The sequence below is a fragment of the Benincasa hispida genome, chromosome 10, assembly GCF_027475165.1.
Source record: "Benincasa hispida cultivar pf3 chromosome 10, pf3_genome.v1.1, whole genome shotgun sequence".
NCBI lineage: Eukaryota > Viridiplantae > Streptophyta > Magnoliopsida > Cucurbitales > Cucurbitaceae > Benincasa > Benincasa hispida.
The window spans coordinates 10,009,327-10,037,032 of NC_143487.1; the positions used below are offsets into that span (position 1 = coordinate 10,009,327).

General features: G+C 36.7%; 1 protein-coding gene across 2 annotated transcripts; it reads left to right on the forward strand.

Annotated features, from left to right (window-relative positions):
* Window positions 1–5,893: 5,893 nt before the first annotated feature.
* On the forward strand, window positions 5,894–25,597 carry PSL4 (calmodulin-binding protein). 2 transcript variants are annotated; one of them, XM_039045653.2, is made up of 16 exons: window positions 5,894–6,262; window positions 6,386–6,502; window positions 7,017–7,112; window positions 7,917–8,156; window positions 11,740–12,002; window positions 16,473–16,556; window positions 16,694–16,786; window positions 23,195–23,495; window positions 23,631–23,735; window positions 23,835–23,936; window positions 24,034–24,091; window positions 24,198–24,266; window positions 24,555–24,642; window positions 24,916–24,977; window positions 25,057–25,108; window positions 25,202–25,597. In XM_039045653.2, exons 1-16 carry the CDS (start codon window positions 6,130–6,132, stop codon window positions 25,262–25,264), a joined length of 1,926 nt encoding a protein of 641 aa, XP_038901581.2. In that variant the 5' UTR covers window positions 5,894–6,129; the 3' UTR covers window positions 25,265–25,597. The 2 variants fall into 2 exon arrangements, with proteins under 2 accessions (XP_038901581.2, XP_038901579.2); XM_039045651.2 differs by having other exon boundaries at window positions 5,909–6,262; window positions 16,470–16,556.
* Window positions 25,598–27,706: the final 2,109 nt, after the last annotated feature.

The window sequence follows — 27,706 nt, forward strand, 5'->3', positions numbered from 1 at the left end:
TCTCCTTCTCCATTAACCAACACATAACGTTCAAATTTGCATGTTTCCCTGTGTATCCACCTCACTTGCTTACGTCCCAAGATTTCTCCCCAACAAGCCACATGTTCGGATGATTTAGCATCACCATGGGCACATTCCACATTCTCATGATCGCAAGCCATCTTGGCAAATGCGTCCATTTAACCACAAACGCTTCCATCTAACCATAAATGTGTCCATCTAACCTCATATACGTCCATCCAACTTCATATGCGTCCATCTAATTGGCGCAACACACTTATGCCCAGACACCACCCATTGGCACATGTGTCTGTAATAATAAAATTGATCATTATGCACAATGATTGAATCAAGCTCTTGTCCCCGGCAACGGCGCCAAAAACTTGATAACGAAATTGTTTATTATCTTTATCTATTATAAAAATGATGAAATGATGCGCTAAGACTCAAGTTGCTTTGCAATAAAGATAATGTTGCGATACTACATTCTAGATGTATGCGATGATATTGATATGCTTCCGTAGTATGCGTTCGTGTAGTGTATGTCATAAGTTTTCTTGTGTTGGAACCAAGTTAATTCCAACGCAAGTTTCTCAGATTGACCTGAGGTCGAACACGGGGATTGTTGTTGTTAATGCGATATTAATGTGGTAAATGCGACCGGTTTAACATAAAGAATAAAGAATTGTGTTTGCAGAAACGTAAATTACGATGATAAGTAAAATTACGATAAAGTAAATTGCGTTGATAAAATAAATGTCTAAACTATTAATGATACAGGTTGAGGACTGGCTGTGAAGTTGTGCAAAAGAATCTAATGAATATGGTGGCAAGTCTTGTGAATGAATCAGAAAGATAATGGGTTAAGGGAAAGGACATCGCAAGTTCGTCAATTTTGTTGAGGACGCAACTAAGGTTCCGCTTTCCCTTGGCTTACACCTTTCAGTGATCGACCGCGTTTCCATACGTCTATGGTGAAACAGGGATGAACGTGATGAACGCAAGGTTGTTTCCATCTCTGGAAATACTTATCGCTTTAGTTAACACATTCTTCCAACCTTCTCTTAATAGGTGGAATAACATCTTCACTTCTGCTCTCACAGGTGAAGATGCCGTTGAGCATGCTTTAGCTAAACTCATTCGATTTCCTTAACAAGGATTAACTCACTCGCTTAATCCTTCCCCTTTACCCAGGGGATTAGTGACACATGATGGAGAAAATGGATAATGAATGTATGGAAAATAATAGAGAAATGATAATGATTACAATAATGATATTAAATCTAAAGATTAAGCATTTGTTACAGATCGTGAATGAAAGATTAAAGAAAGATGAACACAGTAGATGAATAGGAAATTAAGAACAAATACGGAAAAGGTGTCAATGTCTTGACACAGATCCCGATCAGAGACGTTGTGCTTGTCGGCGTGTGGATGAAATGAAGTGGAAAGTTTCCCTATCAGGATTTCTTTCCAGGCAGAAGTGACCTTTCTACAAAGAACTTCTTCTTCGGGAATGGAAATTATTTCTTGCTCGGAGATTTACCTTTCAGTCTTGTCTCGTCGTTCTCCCGGATTGTCTCTGGATTGTCTCTTCAGACCAGCCTCCTTAACAATGAATTTGAGGAAGCTATTTATAGACCTTGGCTCTTGTTAGTGGTCCCACTCTGTAAATCTGATAATTCCTGCCATGGCATAGTGGAAATGTCTGCTTTGCTCCACGATCAATTTGTCAGAATCGTACAACAAAAAAGTTGTACACTTGTCAAAAATCCATGCGAATGCGTTGCTCTTCTCATCTTCGATCGATTATTGCATGCGGTGCAGTTGTTTTGATCTTTTATCGATTGCCGCATGCGGTGGAAATGCGTTCATCGCTTGAATCCATGGTCGATTGTTGCATGTGTTGCAATTGCGTTGATCTTTTCCGTTCTTGATCGATTACCGCATGTTGTGATAATGCGTTGTTCTTTTTATTTTCGAGCGATTATTGCATCCGGTGACCTATTTCCTGCAAAACAAAAACTTGGACATTCCATTTCGCCATCGCAATGGGGTTAGTGGGTGTGTTCACGACATTTTACAATTTTCGTATTTCTAAGCCAAATTCTATACTGTCGATGCAATTTTTCCTTCTTTTTGCCGCATAATCTAAATAAAACTATATAAATAACTTGTATTTCTACAAGTTATCAGCGTCCATCCCATCTTTGCGCCCTTTAGGTGTCTTTTTAATCTCAACATCACACCCTTCAAGCCATTGCCGCCTAACACCTTTCCCCATATGTGACCTACTAACCTCGATTGTGCCATGTCTAATTAACGCAACCTTACCTTGTGCATCCAATTGACGCAACTTGGTCACATATGCTAGAGGCTCTCAAGGCTCATCCTAACCTTATTGCTTGGCTGTGCATGTCCTTTTCTCGGTTAGCCATCATCAACCCATGGCTTTCTCATCAACGCATAACTTGAGTCATACTAAAGGCATTGCATCCTTGGCCGCATACCTTTCTCTCCCGCATGGCTTACCTTTGGCCTATGCGCTCAACTAGGATTATGACCAACACTCTTCTAACACATACTATTTGCTAAAGCCTTGTCCTATGCCCCCACATGCCCTCGGATGTCCAACGTATATAGCAGGTCGCATAGTTCACACCATGCGTTCAATGCTAATGCATAGTATTAGCCTTGTCCTGTGCGCCCATATGCCCTCGGATGTCCAACGCATATAACACATCTCCAATGTATGTCAACCCTTGAGTCAAGCTAAGTGTCAACTCAACGCCTCATGGTATAACTTACCATCGCCTAGCCTCTTGCTAATGCATCCCTCACGACCATCGTATGTATGTTTTAATTGCTTGTCAATGTCCTTAGTCTCTTGCTCAAGACCAACGAACTAACCTCACAAGTCGTATGTACCGCCAACCTTAGTAACACAAAGACATTTCACCATGCGTTCACCATGGCTTGTCTCATCGCCTAGTTCATCATTTAGCAAGGCCATTGTATAGCGCTTGTACCTATCGCATATCACACAGCCTACCGCATAACTCTTGCTCATCGTGTAGCGCTGATGCCCATCGTGTAGTGTATCATGGCTATCGTCTAGTGTATCATCGCATAGCGCTATCGCCCATCACATAGCGCTATCGTTTAGCGCGACTCCCCGCATCGTCTAGCGCCGTACCGTTCCGCACGATCACCAACTGCATCGCTTAGCTCCATGCATTTGTTATACGATCGTCTAGTGCACTCCTACACTATCGCCTACCTCATCGTGTAGCTCCGCTCACTTACTATACAGTCACATACCCCACCGTGTAGCACTGCTCATTTGCTACACGATCGTCTATCTCATCGTGTAGCACTACTCATTTACTACACGATCACCCAACGTGTGCAACTCCAATGTCCGTGCAACTTGAGGTTACCGTATGCTTTGCTAACCTCTCAAGACATTGGCTGCCACATGCTTGTCCCTACATAGCCTTTCCTCTCAGCCACACTTTAGCCTCTTTCAATACCTAAATAACCTTTCAAATTCTAATGGCCAACGCATGGCACAATACCAACGCTTAGCACAAAGCCAACAGATTGTCTAATACTTAGCTATTTTTTTTAGCCTCCAACGTATAGTTCTTTTTGGATTCATACTTAACCAAATTTTCACTAGTTACGGCTTATTTCAAAGCTACTAAACAATCTATTTAAACACTTAGAATTTTCCTACTTTTTAACACAGGATTTAACTTATACTTAGTTAATCCCTTTTATTTCCTGCTTAAGTAGGGAAAATGAAAATCCGGGTTTCACAATCAGTGTTGGAAAGCAATTTAATTATATCACCGATCATGACTTAAATTTATGAAAATTATATGCTTTTCTTGTTTTATAAAAAAATTGAACTAATATATCAATGTCTAGCTTGTTGGTTATGATCTATCTATCAATCTCTATCTGCTTATTGATCATAATTTATCATTGTCTATCGGTATGTTGATTATAATCTATCAATGTTTATAGTCTAACTTTATTGCTTATTATTATGTATGTTGATTATAGACTATCAATGTTTATCGGCTTGTTGATCATAATCTATCATTGTCTATTAGTATGTTGATTATAGTCTATAAATGTCTATCAACGACTATCAATTTCTATTAGCTTGTTGATCACATTATATCGTTGTCTATCAACTTGTTAATTCTACGATCAATATTATAGTCAATAAATCTTTCAACCAAAGCTTGGACCATCATCCATGAATGATTGTCTTGATGTATTATTTGGATAGACTGTCTTCTTATCATTCTTTTCGTTTTTATTTGTTCAGTGCTTGTTTTTATTGATTTTCGTTGTCTCCTTGGCCTCACATTCTCGAGGTGGATATCATATTTCACCTTCGATCTAAACTTTTTACGCTTGGGAGACACCTGTTTTTCAACCGCTTAAAATTGTAAGAAAATGATAAAAAATTGAATATAACAAGAGTTATATCTTAGTTTGATATTTACCTTCTTCTCATTGGTTTGTTTTGTTTTATTTTCTCTTATTTTAATCTTTTTCATTTTCAAGTCAGAAGATATATTACTATTTAGGTAAAAACTAATATATCGTTACTAAGATAGACAGTGATATAAGACTATCACTGTCTATCGTTGGTAGACAATGATACAAACCTATCATTATTTTTTATTAGTTTTTTTCAAGCTAGAAGATAGATAGATCGTGGTAGAAGGCAATTTGTGAACTATTTCTTGAAGCTCAATTCCTGAAGATACAAACATTCTTCCAAAATTCCAACTTCAAGAACATAACGCGCTTCACTTCCTCAAATCAAACGTATGCATTCAACCAAGTGATAATTCAATTCCACGAAACACGTTTATCTTAAAAACAGTTTTTCAAGACTTCAACTTCAAGAACAGCATATGCTTCGCTTCCTCAAATCAAGCGTACACATTCGATCGAGAGATAATCAAAAGATCAAGTATTGAGAATCCAACCACATCAACAAAAAATCTATATCAACACAAGTTCAACTCCACAAAATAACATGTTTCTTTGAAAACCTCGTATGAACAAATTGGCAACTGATAGAATGTAACATACTTATATAACTGATAGACAGTAATAAAAGACTCACCCTTATCAACGATAGAAAGTTGATTTCAGTTGAAACCTATAATTGGAAATTGCATTTGTGTTTCTAAGTGCAAGAACTACAATAGTAGTATCCATTTGCCCATGTGATACAACTCATCTCTAAGCCTTTAGATAAGAGGTAGTATTCTTCATTGGGGAACGATTTCAATATTATGATTTTAGGGGAAGGTCGCTTCGGTGGCCGCAGTGACATATTGTTAGTCCACTGCTTAGCCTCTGGGCTTCAAAGCACGTTGTAGAACTTCCCCCTTCCTATTGCTGGACTTCAAACATTCCCAACATGGGTCAGACGAATTGATCAGGCGTTCTGCCAAGTCGGGTTGGTCAAGCGAGCGTTTAGAATTTCTTCCACATGTTTTTTTAGATTTTTTGCATAGGCTCGACTATAATTTTTTCATATTTTTATTTTGCTATATCTGTGACTAGTCTAAATAATAATTGTGAGCAAACCTGCTTGAAAAAATTGCCTTATTATTATTATCATGGCAAATTGTAAAAATTAATATGATGATAGTTGTAATTATACCTTCAAACTTTCATATATAAGAATTAGATATCTAAATTTCATAAGTGTTAAAATTGAACTCTTAAACTTATAATAATTGTAGAAATTGGCTCTTAAACTTATACAAAGGTTACAATTTATATGGAAGTTTGAAGATCCAATTTGATCTAATTTAAATATTGATATAATTTTGAGGATTTAATTTTTGGAATTGGAAGTTGTAAAATTACAACAAATCCGAATTTGCCCTTATTACTATTATTATTATTCCTTCTTTCTTCCATCCTTCCATCCTTCCAGTAGAGTTGCAGGCGACCTCACGGGATCTCTCTCCATTTCTCTCTTGTGCGACGCCAGGGGTGCGATATATTGCCATAGACATTTGATAGGGGAAGAACACTTGGAAAAGTAGGCAGTCACTCTCTTTTCTGATTGATAGGTATAAGACGATGAAACGATGGGGAGGCTTAAATTCAGAATCTCTTGCAACCTTATGGGTATTGTGCACAGCTCTAGCTCTAGCTCCAATTGTTGGATCAGTCTCATCTCCAAAGCACCAATTTCGTGGAATTTCTCCCCAAGGTTCTTCGCTTTCCATCTCTTTCCCAATCTACTCAAATCTTCAGTTCCTCATTCCTTTAATTTTGGTTTTCGAAATATTTCTGGACACTGAGAATCAGTACCGAATTCGGTATCTAAATGTAGATGAGATATACTACAAGTCGTCGGACATGATCAAATGTAGAGACGGTTCCAACAAATTTTCCAAGGCTCAGCTTAACGATAACTACTGCGATTGCCCCGATGGCACTGACGAACCTGGTATCGATCCTCTCTTCCCTCTCACTGGATTTCCTTCTATGTTTTCAATCCCTTAGGCCTTAATTTGCCTCAATCTCATACGTATTTAGTCTTTACTAGCATTTGAGTTTGTTCTTGGGTTGATATAGAGATTGCAGAAACTGCTATTGTTGCTTCCAGGCGTATTACGACTCACTAGTATCGTTAGCGTTTATGGAGGGCAGTTTTTATTGTTCTTGAAAGTATGCATGTGCGCGGGTTTTCATTTCACTCTTCATCTAACCTCCAGTATAACTTTGGGCGAAGAAGCAAAAATATGAAGTGGATTTGCAACGGGGTTTCCTTTTGGTTTCTTAACGAGTTGTCAACAATTTTCTTCCATAGTTTTGTTAAATTGGCTCCGTTTGATGTGGGCTGGTTTTTTCATTGTCAATTGTATATCATTTTCTCTATAAACCTTCAATTTTTCGTAAAAAAAGGTCTGCAATTGTTTCAAACTTTCATGCGCATTGATGACATACTTTCATGACTGAAGGCACATCTGCATGCCCGAATGGGAAGTTCTATTGTCGAAATGCAGGGCATGTTCCACTTTTGTTGTTTTCTTCAAGGGTGAACGACGATATATGTGGTAAGTTACTTCTCGACGACAGCATCTCTCCATTTTGTAATCTTTAATCCATTTAGAATTCTAGTGTCTATTACAGTATTAATCTTGTAAGCGCATGCACCGACACGCCCTTAGAAAAAGCCTAAATGAGTTAGAAGTTCAATAGCAGATTTGCGTATGGATATCCTAGCAGAATGTTTTCTAGGTTCTAATGAAACAGGTGTTCTCAGGTGTGATTTTTCTGGCTTCTTTATCTGCAAATTCCTTTGTAATTATTTATGACACTAAACTTTGCGTAAACTCCCTGGGGTTAACAATTTTAAGATGCTATTATCATTTTATCAATGAAGTTGTTGTTGTTGTTTTCTTTCTTTTCTTTTCTTTTCTTAAAAAAAAAAGTTTTTTTTTTGGTTGTGTTTTAATAATAATAATAATTATTTAAAAATGTAAAGATGCTATTATCCTTTGAGTTCTTTTAATACCATATATTGTAGGGTGAAGCATTGATGCCAATCTTGAACACGGGGATCTTAAAGCTGATTGTAACTTTGTTCATCCTCAGAGCTTGCCCGTTTCGTTTATTTCATTCTTCTAATAAAATTATCTTTTTATACTACCCCCAGACCCACGTAACCACACAGAAATTGTGGACATAGGTCAAGGAATCAGAAGAGGATATTTAATCTATATTTTCTTATAATTTATTTCATATTTTTGTCGGTGAATGATTTTACAAGATATATGAATTTTTTTCCCTCTTTTTGTATTATTATAATTTTATTTGACCCTATTGTGTGTCTGTTTTTATCTGTCAATTACTTGCAGATTGTTGTGATGGAAGTGATGAATATGACAGCAAAGTCAAATGCCCAAATACGTGCTGGGAAGCTGGGAAAGTGGCAAGAGATAAATTGAAAAAAAAGATTTCAACCTTTGAAGAAGGTGTTAAAATTAGAAAACAAGAAGTTGAACATGCAAAAATTGCAATAATCAAGGATGAGGAAGAGCTATTGAAGTTGAAAAATGAGGAAAAAGTGTTAAAAGAATTCGTTGAACAACTTAAAGGTCTAGTCTTGTTTAGTCATCTATACTTTTATGATCTTGTTTTAGCATTATAATTCATTTTCATAATCATGACATGGAAAAATTTTTAATGTTTAAAATTTCATGGCATTGCCTATTAGGAGTTTGGTTTAATTATTGGGGGATAGATATATGTGATATCTGACATATATATATATTTGAAATGAAATGAAACGAAACGAAACGAAATGAAACTTGGATATCTCCACATAGACGAGTGCTGGGAATGCTTCAACTTTCTAGCAATGAAATAGGCATAATACTTAAAAGCTCATTTTAGTATTTTAGAACTCCAACCTATAGAGTCAGTATTTTTTTGAACATGAGATGGAACTTATTTTTTTTGGAGATTAATGCTCATAAAAGCAAACTCCACAAGGGAGTGGAAAAAGGGACATAATGGAACACAAAAAGAACCACTATAGAGCAACATACAGAGAAGAAACTTCCACAACGAAGAAACATTGAGTGAAGAAAACAAAGAGCCATAGAGTTGTTATTTTTAATTTTACATTTAAGAAATATTCATCAGTAGCCTAGTCTTGTTCTATTTTGTTCATGTTTTTCTTAAAACATAAGGACGATATCTTGAAATCAGGGATTTGTCCTCTCATTCTATATTTGTCATGGAGCCTTATAGCCATTGCATTGGCAAAATCTAATTCTGTATCTAGTTCAAACAAGAGCAATTTTATGTTGAAGACTTGGACTTTAGATTAGTTACTGCATTCCCTTTCTCACTTTTTGCATCATTCACAATCACGGAGGATTAAGATTCCTAAGAAAGTGGGGTTCTTTTGTTGGCAAGTTTTGTTTGAGTGTGTGAACACGACAAATAGGCTTTTGAGAAAGATGCTTTCGTTAATGGTTTTTTTTTTTGGGGTGTTGCATCCTTTTTTGGAAGGCGGAGGAAAACCTGGATCATTTTCTTTGGGATTGTTAGTATGCAAGATTTGTGCAGAATGACTTCTTTTAGGGGTTTGATTTTACGCTTGCTCGTTGGAGGTATATTCATTCGATGATCGGGGAGTTCCTCCTCCAACCACTTTTCAAAAGAGAGGCCATTTTCTTTGATTTGTTGGGGTGTGCGCTTTATTGTGGGATCTTTGGGGAGAGGAACAACATAGTGTTTCATGGTGTAAAGAGAGACCCTAGTGAGGCTCATATATCTCTTTGGGTTTGGTTTCAAAGCCTTTTTGTAATGATTTCCTAGGCAATATTTTACTCAGTTGGAAATCCTTTCTTTAAGGGGTTTCTTGTGACTTGGTTTTTTTGTATGCCCTTGTATTCTTACATTTTTTCTCAATGAACGCAGTTGTTTTGATATGAAAAAAGATTTTTGGGATTTCATTTTCGGCATAAGAGCTTGATTTACCTTCAAGTTGCTCGATTTTTACAAATTTACCGCTTTAAGTGTAATGCCCCAGGTCCAGGATTCGGAAACCGGATTCGGGCTCGACATTCCCTTGCGACCTGGCTACATCATCCTCACTTGCCTTGAATGCTTCTAGAAGTGAAAGCTGTCCCCACAAACCAACAGGGGTCCTTTTAGCATGCTTTGTCCTCACTCACATGCATCCTAGGAAATATCCCTGGAGTTCACCCAACATAGGATTGCTCCAAGCTAAGCATGCTTCACTTTGGAGTTCTTATGATTGAGCCACCGAAAAGGAAGGTGCACCTTGTTGGTATAGGTAGTAACTTTCAATTCTTTTAAGCCTTTCTTAACTATACTTTCATGTCCTTAGGATTCCTCTCATTCGGATGTGATATTGGTTCATTCATGTACCCCTCTCGAACTCGGGTCATTACATTAAGCACATTAGGCGTCGAAACTAGCTTGACTTGGGCCGAGAATGATAACACTTTTATTGTGCTAACAAAATGCAAGGTTGAGCCTTTTCCTTTCATTTATCTTGGTCTTTCTCTTGGAGGGTATCTAAAGAAGTTGTCTTTTGGTAGCCAGTGATTGACAAATTCAAAAAAGATTGATAGATGGAAGAAATTCAAGCTTTCAAGAGGAGGCCGAATGACTGTGTAATACCTTTATATTATATGTCTTTGTTTCTTTTGCTATCCATGGTTAGTTTGGAGTTGGAATGCCTATTGAGGACTTTTTTCTGGGAAGGACATGAAGCCAACACAATTAATCATTTAGTTAGGTGTAATTTGGTATCTCAAGCTCAGATTGAAGGGGGACTTGGACTTGGTCCTTTGAAATATAGGAATTTAGCACTCACTTCTAAATGGTGATGGAGGTTTATTTCGTAACCGAACTCTTTTTGGAGACACGTTATTGTGAGTATCCATGGTTCTTAAGATTTTAATAGGCACACACTTGGATGAAATGATACGAGTCTTAGAAGTCGATGGGTGAGTATTTCAAATACATGGAGGAAAGTAGAGGCCTTGGCAGCTTTTACTTTGGGGAATGGTCAAAGAATTCATTACTAGTATGACCTTTGGATCAATAATTCTCCCCTTAAGGTATGCTTTCCTTGTTTATTTGATCTCTCGTTAAATCAACTGGGATCAGTTTCTTCATAATGGGATTCTTCTACATCATGGAGCTTTTCATTTTGTCGTTCGTTAAAGGATGCAGAGATTGTGGATTCTCGTAAATGATCCTTTGAACCTTTAGGTTTGTTTCAGTGAAGCCTGTGACTGGTTTGCTGGAGCTCCGTCTCAAATGGATAAATCCTTGTTCACAGCATTGGGGAAATCTTTAAAAGAAAAAAAAGTGCATTGTGGAAATCTAAGTTTCCCATTCATATCATCAATGAAATTGTTTCTTTTCCTAAAAAGAAATCTAAGTGTCCCAAGATGAATTATGTTACCGGTAATCCAAATTCATCATAAATTTACAGCAAAAGTCTCCTAATCGTGCCTTCTTCCCTGAATTTTATTCTTATGTTATATGGCGGAGAAACTCCTATTTTTGTGTGTGTTCTTACTTGTTCGTGTTTGTACAAGTTTCTCAGTCTTTTCAACCTCCTGTCCGTCTTCTCCAATAATTTGAAGGAAAATGTCTTTCAAGTTCTAATAGGTGAACAATTGGCTCCAATGGCGAATTTCCATTGGATTGATGTTGTTTTTTACGAAAAAGAAATGAAGCTTTGGAATAATGTTGTTAAAGCTATTCTATCAGGATTATGGTTGGAATGAAATCAACAAAAAATCTTCAGAATTCTTATTTTTCTAAGTAGGATCAATTTGATTAAGCTCGTCTTAAAGCTAATGTTTGGTGTTTCTTCCGATCAAAATATTTCTTGAAGTTGGGAAACTTTCATTTTCCCTTTTCGATATCTTGTTACCAATGTTTTCATTTGATTCTTCTTGCTTTATATTTTATATTTGTACTAAGACATCTTGTTTTATTTTGTTTGTTACTTTCATTGTATTTTGAGCATTGGTCTCTTTTCATTCCCAAATGAAAAGTTTGTACTTCTTTAAAAAAGGTATTCTAAGTATACTTTTTAGGTGATTATTTCTGTTTCTTAACTGGTCCTTTGTTCTTTTTATATCTTATGGTAATTTAATTTAACCCACATTGTGTTGTATGCAGAGCGCAAAGAACAAATAGAGAAGGTAGAAGAGGAGGAGCGATTACGGAAAGAAAAAGAAGAAAAGGAACATTTAGAGAGAGAAAAAGATGAGACTAAAAAAACTGAGTCGACAGAAACAGCTAATGTTGGGGAAAGCAAAACTCATGAGGAAGACAATTGGAAAAAAAATGAAGCTATAGAAAATTATGACAAGGAATATAAACAAGGAGAAGGCAACAATGATGATAAAATCGGGAACTGGGAGGACTCTGCAACAGATCAGGTTAGACACGTTTGTTTATTTTGAAGCTTCAACATCAGCAACCTTCAACATTACTGTTTTGGCATATGAATATGATGCTGAACTCCTACTATTTAGTCACTTGTTCTGCACATTTTGTTAATTATTGGAGCTCATTTCTTTTCTGAACGGTAGTCCTCAATGGCCACAACCTTTATGTTTTCTTATTCTTTCTTTACACTAAGATATTGTTTGGTTCTGAATTCATGTGCTCAGTATTGTCTAGGTCTATAGTTATTTTATTATTGTCTTTTTTTAATAAAAATAACTTTTATTGAGAAAAAAAATGAAAGAATACGAGGGCAAACAAAAACAGCCCGCCCACAAAAGCAACCCTTTACATGAAAGGAATTCAACTATGCAAAATGACACCTATAGGGTAATTACAAAAGGTCTTCGAAACCGAAACTCGCAAAGAAACTTGAAAGCGAACCATCGACCAAACGTCACTAGGGTCTTTATCCACATCCCTAACAGTCCTACTATTTCACTCCGCCCACAAAACCCAGACTATAGTGCACACCCCACAAGCCACAAAAAGCGACTCTTCTCCCCCTAGGCGAATTGAGGAGGATCTCCTCGATCTTAGCACTTCTTTTGGGAGGGACATAAAGGAGTAGGACAAACCATTTGGCCAAATGGAATTTAGTCACTCCCTCTCTCCATGATGGGGGCCTCGGTTTAGGAAATTGTAAGGACACTAGCCCCCCCTTGTGATATTAAACGTACTTAACTAAAAAGATACACACCAACCGGCTGAATTCGAGAGCCGGACCTATCTTAAGTCACGGTTCAATATTAGGGACATACAATAGCAAAACATACATCCAAGGGCACAACACCACAAAATATATATAAAGACCCAACTAATCTAACAAATACAAAACAGACAAGCCCAAAGCATCAATTAAACACAAACGACCCAATTAGTTGCTAGGACCACTGTCATCAAACTGCTTGTTTCATTTAACGTACGTATTCACGATTAGGGGCCTAACAATACCCCCTCCTTTTGAAGCCACCTTGTCCTCAAGGTGAAATTTTGGAAACTGGCGCTGCATATAGGGAATAGATTCCTAGGTGGCTTCACAATCCAACTGCCTTGCCTTGAAATTAGACCCTCCCATTCATATTCGACTTCATTCCAACCAATTGCTAACACTTCTGCTGGCTGAACCATCCATTCGAAATCATTAGAAACTCGGGGTGGAATATGTTGGACAAGCACGTAGCTAGGAGACATGGAAAATGGGATGAATGGCCGCGTTAGCCGGTAAGTCCAAGCGTAAGCAACGACCCCAATACGTTGCAAAATCTTATAAGGACCAAAGAACTTGGGGCCAATTTCTCACAACGTTTCTGCGCTAAAGACAACTGGGCGCAACTTGAGGAAAACATAATCGCCCCCGTCAAACTCAAGCTCCCCGCGATTCAAGTCTGCAAACTTTTTCACTCGTTCTTGTGCAAGCGACAATTGAGCTTTAAGGCCGTTAGCACCCGATCTCTCTCCATGAGCTGTTGTTCCAACGTCCCATTGAGCATATCATACTTTCCAAAACCCAACATAGGTGGGGGCTCCTGGCCTAACACAATTATAAACGGGGTTGTCTAAATGGAAACATGAAAATTAGTGTCCTACCACAATTTAGCCTAGGGAAGGAGCTCCAACCAAGTCTTGGATTTCTCCCCACTGAAACAACGTAAGTAGGTTTCTAGGCACTTATTCACGATTTCCGTCTGTCCATCCGTTTGGGGATGGTAAGTGGTGCTCTGCTTGAGTTGAGTACCCTGCCGTCGAAACAATTCTGTATAGAAATGGCTAATAAAAATTTTATCCCGACCAGACACGATAGATTTGGGAAACCCATGATGACGAACCACTTCCTTTATAAACATAGAAGCAATAATTTTTGCCAAAAAAAATGGGAGACTGCAATGAAATGTGCTACTTAAGCGATCCACAACTACTAGAATGGCGTCAAACCCCCGGATTTCGGTAATCCTTCCACAAAATCCATCGAAATATCTTCCTGAACACGCTTGGGAATAGGTGACGGTTGCAGGAGACTCGTTGGAGATAAAGCATGAGTTTTATTGCATTGACAGATGGCGCATTCTGCCGCATATTTTTGGATATCCGATTTCATACCTTCCCAAAGCAGTTCCTTGGTCGCCCGCTTATACGTGCAGAAAAGTTCGACACATATTTTTGGTTTCGTCGCTCTTTGCCCTTTAGCAAACCGATGGATGTGGCCTCGCCTTTGTCCTTGTTTAAGGTGGTTGTTTTTAGACCGGGGAGAGGATTTTTTATATGGAGTCTTAATCCTTCAAGGGGTTCTTGTGCAATTCCTTTTTTGGTAGGCTTATTGGTTCTTCTCCATTAAGCCCATTGGTTTTTTCTACTCTTTAGAGGATTAAGATCTATAGGTAAGTTATGTTAGTTGATGTAGTTGAAAATGGGTTGAGTTAATTCTATATAAGGTTTGGGTTTGGTTGATTTGTATTTTGGCATGGTTTGATTAAGAAAAAGAAAATGAAGAGAGCTAAAGCTTGGTTAGGTTGTGCGGATCATGTCCCCTTCAATTTGGCTTGCTTGAATTTCACCCGTGAGCTTCAACAATGACTTATTGGATTTTTCTTGTGCAAATTCAAGGCTTTAAGTGATTTCCAACATTTTTTGAATTTTTCCCTAAGAGAGACCAAATTTCATCCATTCCCTTCCGAAATTCCTGATTCATGCCCTGATCCGAATAATTTCATGTTTTGGAAAATGTTTCAACTCCTTATTGGTGTAGGGATGATTCATGGGTGTTCTTTTGCTGTTGGTTATAATAATTTCTTTCACACTCGAAACCATTTCTAAGTCATCTGAATCCCAATTCTTACGTCAATTTCTTGAAAAATGGGTCTTGTCAGATCTTCTTGCTTTTTATTATTGATAATGTTAATTTATTTTTTTATTTTTCGGATTATATTCAAATCTTCATCTACATTGCTTGAATCACTAGAATCAAAATTCCAATATGGATCTTGATAGGTTGCTTAATAAAATCGAGCATGAGCGACGTGACATAGAAATTTCTCTTCTGAATCACATGGATTAGAAATCCAACTCTGTTTTTGGGAGTAAATTTCCTTGATCGATCTTCGATAATAGTCCATTCTTGCAAAATCTTTAAAAAATCAATGGTTTTTTCTTTCTTTTCTAGAATTTAAAGGGTTCTCTCTAATTAAATGTGCGCTGTTTAACAACGAGCACAACTTACAAAGCTCCCTCTTGCTATGTGTGTCGTCAAGAGTTTTATGGTTTTCCACCGGTGGGAGTTAACGTCGAACCAAAGTGGCTCCTCTTATTCCAAATTGTTGTAACCTAAGAGATAAAAGGAGAACTCTCTCCAACAATTAAATCAAAGTCTTTAATATCAATTAAAAGTTATCAATACAAGAAGACAATTTCTCTATTTATAGAGAATTGGAAAACAAGCTAATCCTAATCCTAATTAATCAAAGAAACTAATCTTAATAAACCACGGAAACGAAATTTAATTCTAATCAATCAAGAATTTGACCAAGAGAGCCCAGTTTATTCTAATCCTTACTACATCAGTTATCCACCAGGCAAGTTAAACATGGAAGAGTTAACACTATGGATTGCCTTGTGAGGAAGATGCCCTCGTTAGTTGGTCTCTTTTGTTGTATTCTCTATTAGAAGGCGGAGGAAGACCTGAATCATATTCTTTGGAGATGTGAGTTTGTGAGAGCCATGTGCAGTGACTTCTCTCTGATCTTTGGTTTCTCTCTAGCGTGACATAGAGAGATTTGTAATATGATTAGAGAGTTCTTCCTCTATTCGCCTTTTTGTGAGAATGGTTTGTATTTTTTTATTTTTTTTAATGGTTTTTCTAGGGTGTGTGCTATTATGTGGGATCGTTGGGTGAGCGGAAGAATCATGTGTTTAGAGGGTTGGAAAGAGATCGTAGTGATGTTTGGTTTCTTGTTTAGCTTTCCTCTATGCTTCGATTTCAAAAACCTTTTGTAATTATTCTATAGGTTTTATTTTGTATAGTTGGAGTCCCTTCGACTCTTCCTTTTCTGTGGACTGGTCTTTCTTTATGTCTACGGATTCTTTCATTTTTTTTTTCCGATGAAAGGTGTTGCTATAAATAAAAAAAAGGAAAGAATCAATTGATTAGAGAGGGGAAGGTATGACCTTGTTAGATAGTAGAAGGTTCTTTCATTTTTTTTTCCATTGATAGGTGTTGCTATATATATAAAAAAAAAAGAAATAATCAATTGATTAGAGAGGGGAAGATAGGACCTTGTTAGATAGTAGAAGGTTCTGTATCTGAAATATAACTCGCGTCTCGGCATATTTATACAGATGGATTTTGGAATATTTAGGTAAAATGTCCATTTCCTCCTAGTTCTCATATTGACACCTTTTTTTAGCAGGCTTCGAGGGAAGAAGAAGTTGATTCAGAACTTGAAGCTCAACTTTCTAATAAGCCTGAAACAGAAGCATCATTGCTTATAGAGGTATAAGGGGTGAAATCGTGATGTTTTGAATGTTTAATCTCTTGTGCTTATGTCCATCGGTTATTGACTGTGCCCTATACTTAATCATAGAATTTTTTATATATTTTTTTCTCTTTTAAATATGTTTTGATTTGTAGGATACAGCAGTAGAGAACGACAAACCCCCGGCTAAATCTGAAACTGGAGAAAGTGCTGGCTCTAAAGAATCATCTGAAGAAGTCCTGAGAAAGGTATTTATTTTCATATAAAAATATCCCCTTTCAGGAAACTTGATTGAAGTTTGATATCATTTGATAAAATGTGGCTTGCTGTGCTGCTTTACTAAATCTATTTGATGATATTACTATGAAAATTTTGGCCGATTTGTTGGTCCTGCCATAGAATCATCTGAAGAAGTCTCGAGAAAGATATTTATTTTCTTAACAATATTTTCTCTCAGGAAACTTGATTGAAGTTTGATATGATTTGATAAAATGTGGCTTTCTGTGCTGCTTTTCTAAATCTATTTTATGACATTACTATGAAAATTTTGGCCAATATGTTGGTCCTGTCATAGAATACTCTACGCCTTTTCTTTTAATAGTTATTAATGAGTATTAATGACAAAATATTTCGACATAAAATATATAATAAAAAAATGTTCAATCAATACTGGGAGGTTGTTTTGTTTAATGAATGCTTCGTACGAGAGATATAGGAAACCTTTGATGCAAGTGCGAGTCTAGAAAATGGAGGATGCAATACAAGGGGAAATGACATGGAAAACTGGAGTACTTGATGAGTCCAAATCTGGGTTTTAGTGCCAGATAAAGCAAGAACTAACCCAAGAGAAGAAAAAACGTGATATTTTGCTTTGATAGTGGTATACTGTAAGGACTCCTCCATCGAGAGTCACAATATATTAGTAAGATCACAAAATACAAGTTTCACACCTATTCGAGAGAGCGGAGCTCTCCCAGTTGTGGCATATCACCAGCAATTAGAAAATAACACATAATCCCAAAATACACAGATACAAATGATATATAGCTAATCGTACAACCAACTAATGGGTAAATTTCCCCTTCAACCTCTCCTAGCACACGTATTAATAAGTGGGGGCCTAACAATACCCCCGAGATGTAAGCTTCCTTGTCCCCAAGGGGGAGGTGAAGTGGTCGATACTCTCCTAAGTGGCCTCATGTTCGAGCAGACCCTTTTACTGGACCAACAATTCGCATTTATTTGTTTTTTCATTAAAATGATAAGCAAAAATTTCTTATGGAACCACTTCCCACTAAAAAATTTCACTCTGTATTCCACCTAACTCAATCGTTGTGACCACTGCTTCAGTTTCTTGCTACAGAAATACCGCAAATAAGTCTCCAAACTCTTGTTCACAATTTCTGTTTAGCCGTCAGTTTGGGGGTGAGGCTGTACTACGCTTCATTTGAGTGCCCTGTAAACTAAATAACTCGCCACAGAAATGAATAATAAAAATTTTATCACGATCAAACACGATCAATTTAGGGAACCCATGCAATTTCACAATTACCTTAAAAAATAAATTAGCCACGGACTTGAGAGTATGAGGATGACTTGACAACAATAAATGAACATAGTTACTTAGATGATCCACAATAACAAAAATATCATAGCCTGGCGATCGGGGCAAACCCTCCACGAAATCCAATCCTAGATGTGGTTGGGCACAGAAAGTGGCTGTAACAAATTGGCTAGAGAGAGAACGTTGGACTTATTTTGCCAACAAATTTCACATTCGTCCACATATTATTTCACCATGCCTTTCATGCCGGGCCAATATAATTCACTTGTCAACTGCTTGTACGTGCTGAGAAAACCCGAATGACCCCCGAGGACCTAGTCGTGATATGTATGAAGCACTGTAGGAATAAGGTTGGAATTTGCTGAGCGGGCGAGTTTGCCCTTGTAGAGGAGGTTCCCTTGAATAATGGAGAACTTGGGATGACTTTGCGGGTCTAATTCTAAATTAGCCCAAATCTTACATAGATCCTCATCTTCCTCAATTTCAGACCGCAACACTTCAGCATCAAGGATTGTTGAGGCTGATATACTGGCTAAATGCACCCTTGGGGGCATCTATGAATATGTGATAGAGCGTCTGCAGCCTTATTTTGCAGTCCAGGCTTGTATTGAACTTTGAAGTCATATCCCATCAGCTTCAACACTAGGTTTGATACTCGGATTATATCACCATTTGCTCAACGATGTAATTAAGGGACTGTCGATCATAATAGACAATGAAATGCCTGCCTAGGACGTAAGACCTCCACCTCTGCATAACCATCACAATGGCCATCAACTTTCTTTCATAAGCCGATGTGGCTTGAGCTCAAACGGACAAAATTTAGCTGAAGTACGCGATGGGTCTCTGGTTCTGGGTTAGGACTGCCCCTACCCTTGTTTGAGTCGCATCATACTCTAATAAATGGAATTGAGAAACCCGACAATGCCACCACTGATAGAGTTTTCATTGCTTTCTTTAGTGTTTCGAATGTCAATCAATTCTTCTGTCCATAAGAAGGCATCAGTATTGGTCATCCTATGTAGTGGTTGGGCTATTTGCCCATAGCAAATTATGAATCGGTGATAATAGCTCGTCAAGCCCAAAAAACTTCTCAATTCTTATACATTCTTAGGTCTGAGCCACTCAAGAATCGTGTTGACTTTCTCAAAATCAGCCTTAATTCCGTTCGTGGAAACCTAGTGCCCTAAGTAATTAATTCGATCTTGGGCAAAGTGACTTCTTATAGTTAGCGAACAAACCAAATTTGTTTAACTTTCTTGGGATTGTGTATCCATTTGTTAACTAGCAGGAAAGAAAAAGATTGAATACTTGATTCATGACTCACGAGAGACTGAAATGTGGTAGGTGCTCTCTTTAACCCAAACGGCATGACAACAAACTAATAGCGCTCACCATGGGTATAGAAAGCCTTCTTTGGAATGTCATCATCGTGGACCTGAATGTGATGGTACCCAAATTGAAGATCAAGTTTGAAAACACGTTGGCCCCATGCAGCTCATCCGATAATTCTTCGATCACGGGAATGAGAAATTTGTTGAACACAGTCAACTCATTCAATACCCGGTAGTCTATGCAAAATTTGGAAAGTGAGCACCAAGAAGCTTTAACACAAACAATTTCACAACATGAGACCAAGGTAGGAAATTGTTCTTCAAAAATACGTTGATCCCTTTCAAACCAAACTTTGGATGGGATGACTTTGGAGCACATTGGACTATAAGAATTGAGATTGAGGCTTCAAGAAAGGACCTGCAAGGCCGTTTCCCTTTCAAAAAAAGAAAGGACCCGCAAGGATCCGAATTACATTTTCCTTAAAAACGTCACAGAACACCTATTGAAGCTTGAAGGTTGAAAACAACTTGTGCTAAAATGCCATGGAATAACAACAGACAAAGGAAAGATGTTGAGTATCTTTATTGACCGCCGAACAGGGAGGGCACATTGAAGGGAACAAGCTGTGAGAAGGTAGCTTCTTTTGAAGTACAAAAGAACAATTGAGTGCCCCATGTATCACAATCCATATGATGATATTCACTCTCCTTGGGAAATTGGATTGGATCACACAAAGCTTTATGCAGTAATTTATCCATAGGAGAAGAGGCAGCCAAGTACCTTAAAAAGGAATTTGATGTCGATTTGCACGCAAGTGCACGTGGTCAGGTTATCGTAAAGTAAAACGCTCAAGAGATCGAGTATCGTCCTCAGAGAATCAAGTGGTAGAATTATGCTTAGCTACTCAAGAATTGTGTTGATTTTATCTAAGGATTGGTTACCTGATGATGATTCAAACAAAATAAAGCAAATAAAAATAAAGTCGAAATTTAAGAGACAAAGGTGTTCCAGGGTATTGAATTCCATAATTATTTCATTAAGTCATGCAGAAGGTTCCTATGAATTGTTATGTCAATGATATGCTTAAGTCTAGAAACTATTTTCGAAATCATTACCTTTCAATAACAATCTATTCTCATGCAAACATAGTTGATAACTAATTCCTGGAAATAAAATTAAGAAGCAAGGCATTGATAGTAATCATGATCAAGGGTCTGAGCTGTCTTGAAGGCAAAAAATCAACCCAAAGGGCTGATGCAAGGGTCTAGTCAAAGGTCCAGTCATCGAATTTATCTGGAGGATTTTCAGTAAAGTCCTTATCAAAGCACTTGAACTCATCTTTCCCTTTGGAAAAAGAGCTTTTTAATGCCCTTTAGAAGTCCAAAAGCCCCAGGAAAATCAACATTCTGGTTTGGGTTTTAATTTTTGGATCTCTTAATTGCTCTGAAGTGTTGCAACATAAACTTCAATCTCATTATCTTTCACCCGCCATCTGCCATTTATGCCTAGCAAGTATTGAAGACTTACAACATGTGTTCTTTGATTGCCCTTATTCCAAAAAATGGTGGGAGAATCTCTTTTCTTATTTCAAACTACATTGGGTATTTGGACAGAACATTCGCAGTAATGTTTCCCATATTTTGACTGGACCGATTTTGTCTTCTAAGACACAAATTCTTTGGTCAAATGCGATTAGGGCATTAATTTCAGAATTATGTTTGAACGAAACGAAAGAGAATTCCACAAGGCAACCGAATGGTCTGACAGATTTGGTCCAGCCCGCCTATTAGCTTCCTCTTGTTGCTTTCAGTCCAAGTTTTTTGCTGATTATTCTATCCAGGACATTTGCCTCAATTGGAATGCGTTTATACCTAACTAGTAGTCTCTAATTCTTGTTTGATAGTTTCATCTTGTAAATGGATATGATGAGGATGCTATGGGAGTGTCAACCTAGTTGAAATGTCTTGGTGCACTTACTGATCCATAGAGCTTTGGATTATTATGATTATTATCTTGTATTGTTGTATCTTGAGCTTTGTACATTGAGCAATAATCTCTTTTCATTATATCAATGAAAAGCTTATTTTCGTTTAGAAAAAAAAAAGAGTAATCACGATCAACTTTCGTTAACAATCTAATTATTTGCATGAAAGATTTAACTAACGATTCAATATTATGGATCCAGTAAAACATACATCTATGATCAATCGATATGATAAAGCACAATAATATTGAAAAAACATCCACGGACAAACTTCCATAGAAAATACTATTGCATTAACATAAATCCATAATTAAGTTCGTCAATACACTAAAACTAGAACGTTTAGCGACGCATCATTGCTACAAATGCATTCTCATACATTGCTACAATCACAATCAGTAAAGAAAAATAAAGGGAATGAAGAAAAACCACTTCTGAAGCAATCTCCACCGTTGAAGCCCGTCAATCTCGCCTCGATTTGCACCTCGGGATCTCGAACAACCTCCAAACGACCCTTTAATTTTACTCACTTTTTCTAGACTAAAAACTCTCCCTAAAGCTCTGAATTTTCATGGTGTTGTTGAACGAATTCGGCAGCCAAAACCCTAGGATTATTTAAAGAGAGAATTTTCCAAAAACAAAATATTTTTTCCAAAAAAACGTTGGCACCACGACACTGCCTTCATCTGCCAAGGCGCTTGCTGCACTACCCAATTTTCACTCCTCTCGGGAAAAAGCACCGAGGGTAGCGCCATGGTGCCATGTGTTGCTCTACCATGTTTTCCTATTCTTCATGTTTTCTTCCTCCTTTTCTTCCTTCCTTTCAATGTATGGCTTGGGTTTGACTTCTTTGGACATTTTTAAGCTCTTTTTGGCTCATTTTGACATTGCATCCAAATCTCGACCATAAACCCTGAAAATCACTAGCAAACACATCAAATTTGATCAAAATCTCATTAGAGGCCATTCTAAATCTCAGGCAAATAAATCCACATTTTGAGTGCATTTCAGAATTAACAGAAAACTTCCCTGAACAGTCCAATTGCCCTAGGGCATATTTCCATTCAATAATATCATATCGTTAGGAAGATAACTTACGGATATAGGATGCTTAGCTCTTGAGATGATAGCGGGTTTTCCGCTGATTTTGCGTCTGGCAAGGCAACTCAAAAAGCTTCTTGTCCTTCATCTTTCGCTTGGATCCATAAGAATTATGGCTTTTTTATTATTCTTATTATTCTTTTTTCATAGCAGCTTTCAAATTTCTAAGTTTGGAAGTGACATAACCTCGTGAACCACTAGAATTATCCTGTGAAAGAGCAAATTCATCTATGTTTCCAAAATTGGATAATTTTATTTATCCATTGCAGAAGCGAATTGGAGACATAACCTGGCTAACCACTAGAGTTATCTCTGATGCTTTAGATTTTAATATATTACAGGAAGACGATTGGAAACTCCTTTAGTTCTGATCTTAGATAGGTTTACTTGCTCTCTGTTTCTTTTCTTTTTCCAGTTGTTTGTTTGGTCTGCTAACCATCTTTTTGCACAGCCAGAAATATGACTTTTGCTTCTCATAATGTTGTGTGCGGTATGTCCTGGATCGGATTTCGATTTACTCCTGTATAGTTCATTAAAAGTTTCTTAGTCTAAATATTCGAATGCAAACTCTAAAACTTAAATCTAAAAGGCCATTTGTTCTACCCTTCATTTAAATTCTATGATTTCCTTTCCTGGTTGAATTGTATTCAATTTGGGTGAAATTTGTGGCAGAGTGATGCTAGTTCAGAGTTGTCAAGGGAAGAGATGGGCCGCCTTGTTGCTTCTCGTTGGACAGGAGAAAATACTGAAGAACAGACGGGGAACATGGATAGTACGATTGATAGTGATGGAGAAAGTCATGATATCTCAAAAGACACACATGAAAATGACGGTTATGCTTCAGAGACTGATGATGATAACCAAAGATACGATGATGACCTAGAGGGTGATTTAGAAGATATCAGAGACGAATTTCGTGATGATTCTTCTTCGTCTGAGAGATATTATTCAGATACAGAATTGGACTCACCAGGTTGAAAAATACGTTTCTCTTATCCAACTCACTTTATTTATAATATTGCTTTTACTGCCTTCAGTTGTGAAAGATTTTTAATTTTATTATTAATTTTTGTTATTTATTATTCATTATTTGTAATCACACATCTAGATGTGGATACCCAAAGTAACCCCTCCTGGCTTGAGAAGATTAAAAAAACTGTTCGAAATGTCCTCAAAGCTGTCAATATTTTCCAGTCTCCAGTGAACCAATCAGGTACAGTACAAGCTTACAAGTTCACGGTGTTCAACACTTGAATGCAGGCTTCAGAGTTTAACCACCTGAAAATGGTTATGTTGCGTTTTCATTCATCAGATGCTGCTAACGTACGCAAGGAATATGATGAGTCCAGTGCCAGGTTATCAAAAGTTCAGTCAAGGATCTCAAGTTTATCACAGAAGCTAAAGAATGATTTTGGTTAGTGGGAGATGTACTGTTTCCACGTTTATAACGCAACGCCAACTTATAATATGAAAAATTTAATTCAATATTCTACTGTTCTATCTGATTGCAGGTCCAGAGAAGGAGTTCTATTCGTTCTATGACCAATGTTTTGAAAGCAAGGAGAACAAGTAGCTAATTTTGCCTTTCAGTCTTCTTATTTTTCTAAGATTTTCCAATTCTGATTGAATTTTATGTTAAGTCTGCTTAATTTCAAAGTCTTGGTTCTTTGTCCAGATACGTTTACAAAATCTGTCCTTACAAACAGGCTTCGCAGGTTGAGGGGCACTCGACAACTCGTTTGGGGTAGGTATTTAGTAATTGGTGATCTATATATTTATTGCGTCAAATAATCTTGTGTGTCAATTTGTGTTACTAGTACTGATTGGAGCTCTTGCAAGCTTCAGAGTCTCTTCTCACGCAGATTTTGTCTCTCGAGTATACTAGTAAACGTAGTCTAGACTGTTTGTTTTAGTTTGTTATCTGTTTCCCAGATAAAATCTCAAGTTATTAGCAAACTTAGAGTGACTATTGACTCTACTCTTCTTCTTTTTTTTAATAAATTCTTAACGTGATTTTTTTTTTCCCAACCAGGCGCTGGGATAAATTTGAGGACTCATATAGGGTTATGATCTTTTCAAGTGGGGATAAGTGCTGGAATGGACCTGATAGAAGCTTAAAGGTGTCTTGCGAATAATTTCACTTGTGAAAGTTTAGAACTTACCAGAAGGACAAAATGATTAAAATTTACCTGCATGTATGGCTATTTTCATTGTTGATCTGGACATAATAACTACTTCCTGATATATGTTTGACCGAACTTAGACATAAGATTCGTTCTGGAAAACTATGTTCATCTATGCATTTCCTGTATTTTGAAGGCAAGTTTGTCCATAAGAAAGCAGGAGTGGAGGACCAACTTCCGTCTCTTGACAGTTTCATGTTTATTCTCCAGGTCAAGCTAAGATGTGGGCTTAAAAATGACATAACCGATGTAGATGAACCAAGTCGTTGCGAGTAAGACTCTCTCTCTCTCTCTCTCTCTCTCTCTCTCTCTTTTGTGTGCGTGTGACAACACATTGGGAGCTTGTGACAGGTACGTGGCATTGTTATCAACCCCAGCTGCTTGTGTAGAGGAAAAGCTTCAGGTTTCATTTATTGTTTTTCATGGCTGCAGTTGATTACGATGTTAGATACTATTAGACTTTCCACGCTGACGACACCCACTTAATGATTCATAGGAACTGAAAAACAAGTTGAACATGCTGAGTAAAGAAGAGGCAGAGAAGCATGATGAACTTTGAACTTCACAGATTGAATTTTCTTCAGAATACAACGGGTGGGAAGAGTGCCTGGTTGAGTTAGATCATCGGTTCTACTGGATGAAAAGTTTGAAGTAGTTTTTCTTGTAGCCTAGAGGAAAGTTATCTAAATCAGAGGGTGTAGTTCTGTTATGAGTCGCGGGAATGAACCTCAGCCCCATTTGCGGATGTAGTTTATGCAATTGATCTCGATAACTCTATCAGGCCTTCTTTATAGACTAATTTATACTAGTAGGCGGAATGTCAAAATTATGACGAGCAAAATGGACACTAGTACTAGATGATCTATATATACATTCATTTCAATTTCTTTCATATCTTTACTTCACTTTGTTTTATTTAAGTTTCTTTTTTTTAATAAAATATTACCATTTGAACTTCCTTGGACTGACCTTGTGGTCAAGAGCCATATAAATAATAAATTCCTTGGAGAAAGACGAATTTATGAAAATAAAACATTTTCGCTGAATTTGAGCGACAAGGACTATCTACATAGAATTTAATATTCATCAAATATGGTAAGATTAGACAATTGAGTACACAAGTTATCTTTTATATATAATTGATTTTTTTTTTTCATTTTTTTAGTTTTGATGATTAGTTGTATTTAGACATCGATGTTTCAAATTGGTCATTTTAATCTGAATTATCAAGAATAGTTTTAAAAGGTCTCTACTAACAAAACTATTAAATTTAAATAGAAAATAGACGACATTGGTTGACATTGTAAGATACCTTAAAAAAAACTATGGAAGTGTTTGAGAAAGAGGAATTGAGTTGATATGAGTTGAGATGAGTTATGATATTAGTGTTTGGAAGACTAGCTTTGTATGTAACTGATATGTATCCATGCCTATCAACTTGGTAATAGTGTACTTAACCTCTATCACCATTGATGCCTCCATTATCATTCCAACTACCACCTCTGATGGCTAACTTCGACTACCACCTCCGATGACTTTTGATGGCGACCATCTTTATCGAATTTTGGCGATCGCCAACCTTGGCAACCAACTTCATGCGACTTCGGTGACGACCACCTCCGTTCGGTGACGACCACCTTTGTCGAATTCCAACGACCGCCAACTCTGCCCACATTCAACCACTATTGTTGGTAACCAACTTTGAGGACCACCTCACTAACTTTGACGACCATTATTTTAAATTATTGGTTCATAGTATTTTTAGTTGTCTTTATAATAATTTTACATTAACAAAAACACTTTCATCATGTAACAAAACCAAACAAACTTGTAACTAAAAGCATTTCTGAAAAAGAGTTGTCAAACACATGATTATTTTCATTTAGAACAATTTTTTTTTTTATCAAAATTGTGCAATTGAAAATGACTTTTTGAAAAAAATTCCATGTTAATCCAAATAAAAGCTTGTATCATAACTAAAAAAGAAAAAAAGAAAAAAAAGAAACTAGAGTTTGAGATGTGGAAGTTACCGAACATATCTATCAAATAAAGGGCTTGGATGGATGTTTATGTAATTTTTTTTTGTGTAGGTAGACTTGGCCATTGGTTGGCCCATATCATATATAATTTTGTTTTTATATTATGTCGGAGAATGTGGAAATTTGTTACATATTTTTAGGCCAACCATATAAAATGACCATTAATAAGGTCATTCTAGTACAATTATATTTTGAGATACTCCACTTATAATATAAACCGAAATTTGTTTCTTTCAATGATTTCAATGCAATTTTGTCCAACTTAATTAGGAACGTCACATGCATAGATTTGTAAAATGATTGCTTAAATTAAATTTTTTTAAATTGCATGATCCAAAAGTAGACTCTAAACTTCATTTTCTAAAATTCCCAAACAATACACGTGTACCCCAAAAAAAATTCAATCCATAGTTATTTTAAAAAATGTGTACTATTATTAAAAAATAAAAATTTCAAACGAAAATAATCCTCATAAAATAGATTATTTTATATCAAATAAAATGACATCAGATATCCACGACATATGAACTTTAACTCAGCACCCCAAACACAGACATGTGAACTCCAGACATTATATCTCAACTCAGCGTCCCCAAACAACTCCTATATTTTTTACTAATTCCTCTCCTCTTTTCTCTCCTCAAATATCTTTGAAAACACTTTTGGAGCATGATATTACATCTTGTTCCAAAAGTGAAACATAGATATATAAAAAGGAAATAGACTAGGGAGAAACTATTTTTTGTAGTTTATCAAATTTGACTAATTTTCTTAGAAACTTTCTAAAAATTTAGAAGCAAGAAATAGAAACAGTTATTAAAAAAGTCAGTTTCTTAGAAAGTGAGAAATAAGAACATTATCAAATTGGTCCTGAGGGACCAAATAGACATTAAGTTCAAACTTAAGGGACCAAAAATGGATGTACTCCATCCCAAATATTATTTTGGGAAATTGTTATAAAT

Coding starts and splice junctions, on each gene's coding strand:
- PSL4 (XM_039045651.2), top strand. CDS start 6,130: ATGAAACGATGGGGAGGCTTAAATTCAGAATCTCTTGCAACCTTATGG. Junction 12,003..16,469: donor AGGACTCTGCAACAGATCAG/GTTAGACACGTT, acceptor ACCTTTTTTTAG/CAGGCTTCGAGGGAAGAAGA. Junction 24,092..24,197: donor TTTGAAAGCAAGGAGAACAA/GTAGCTAATTTT, acceptor TTCTTTGTCCAG/ATACGTTTACAAAATCTGTC.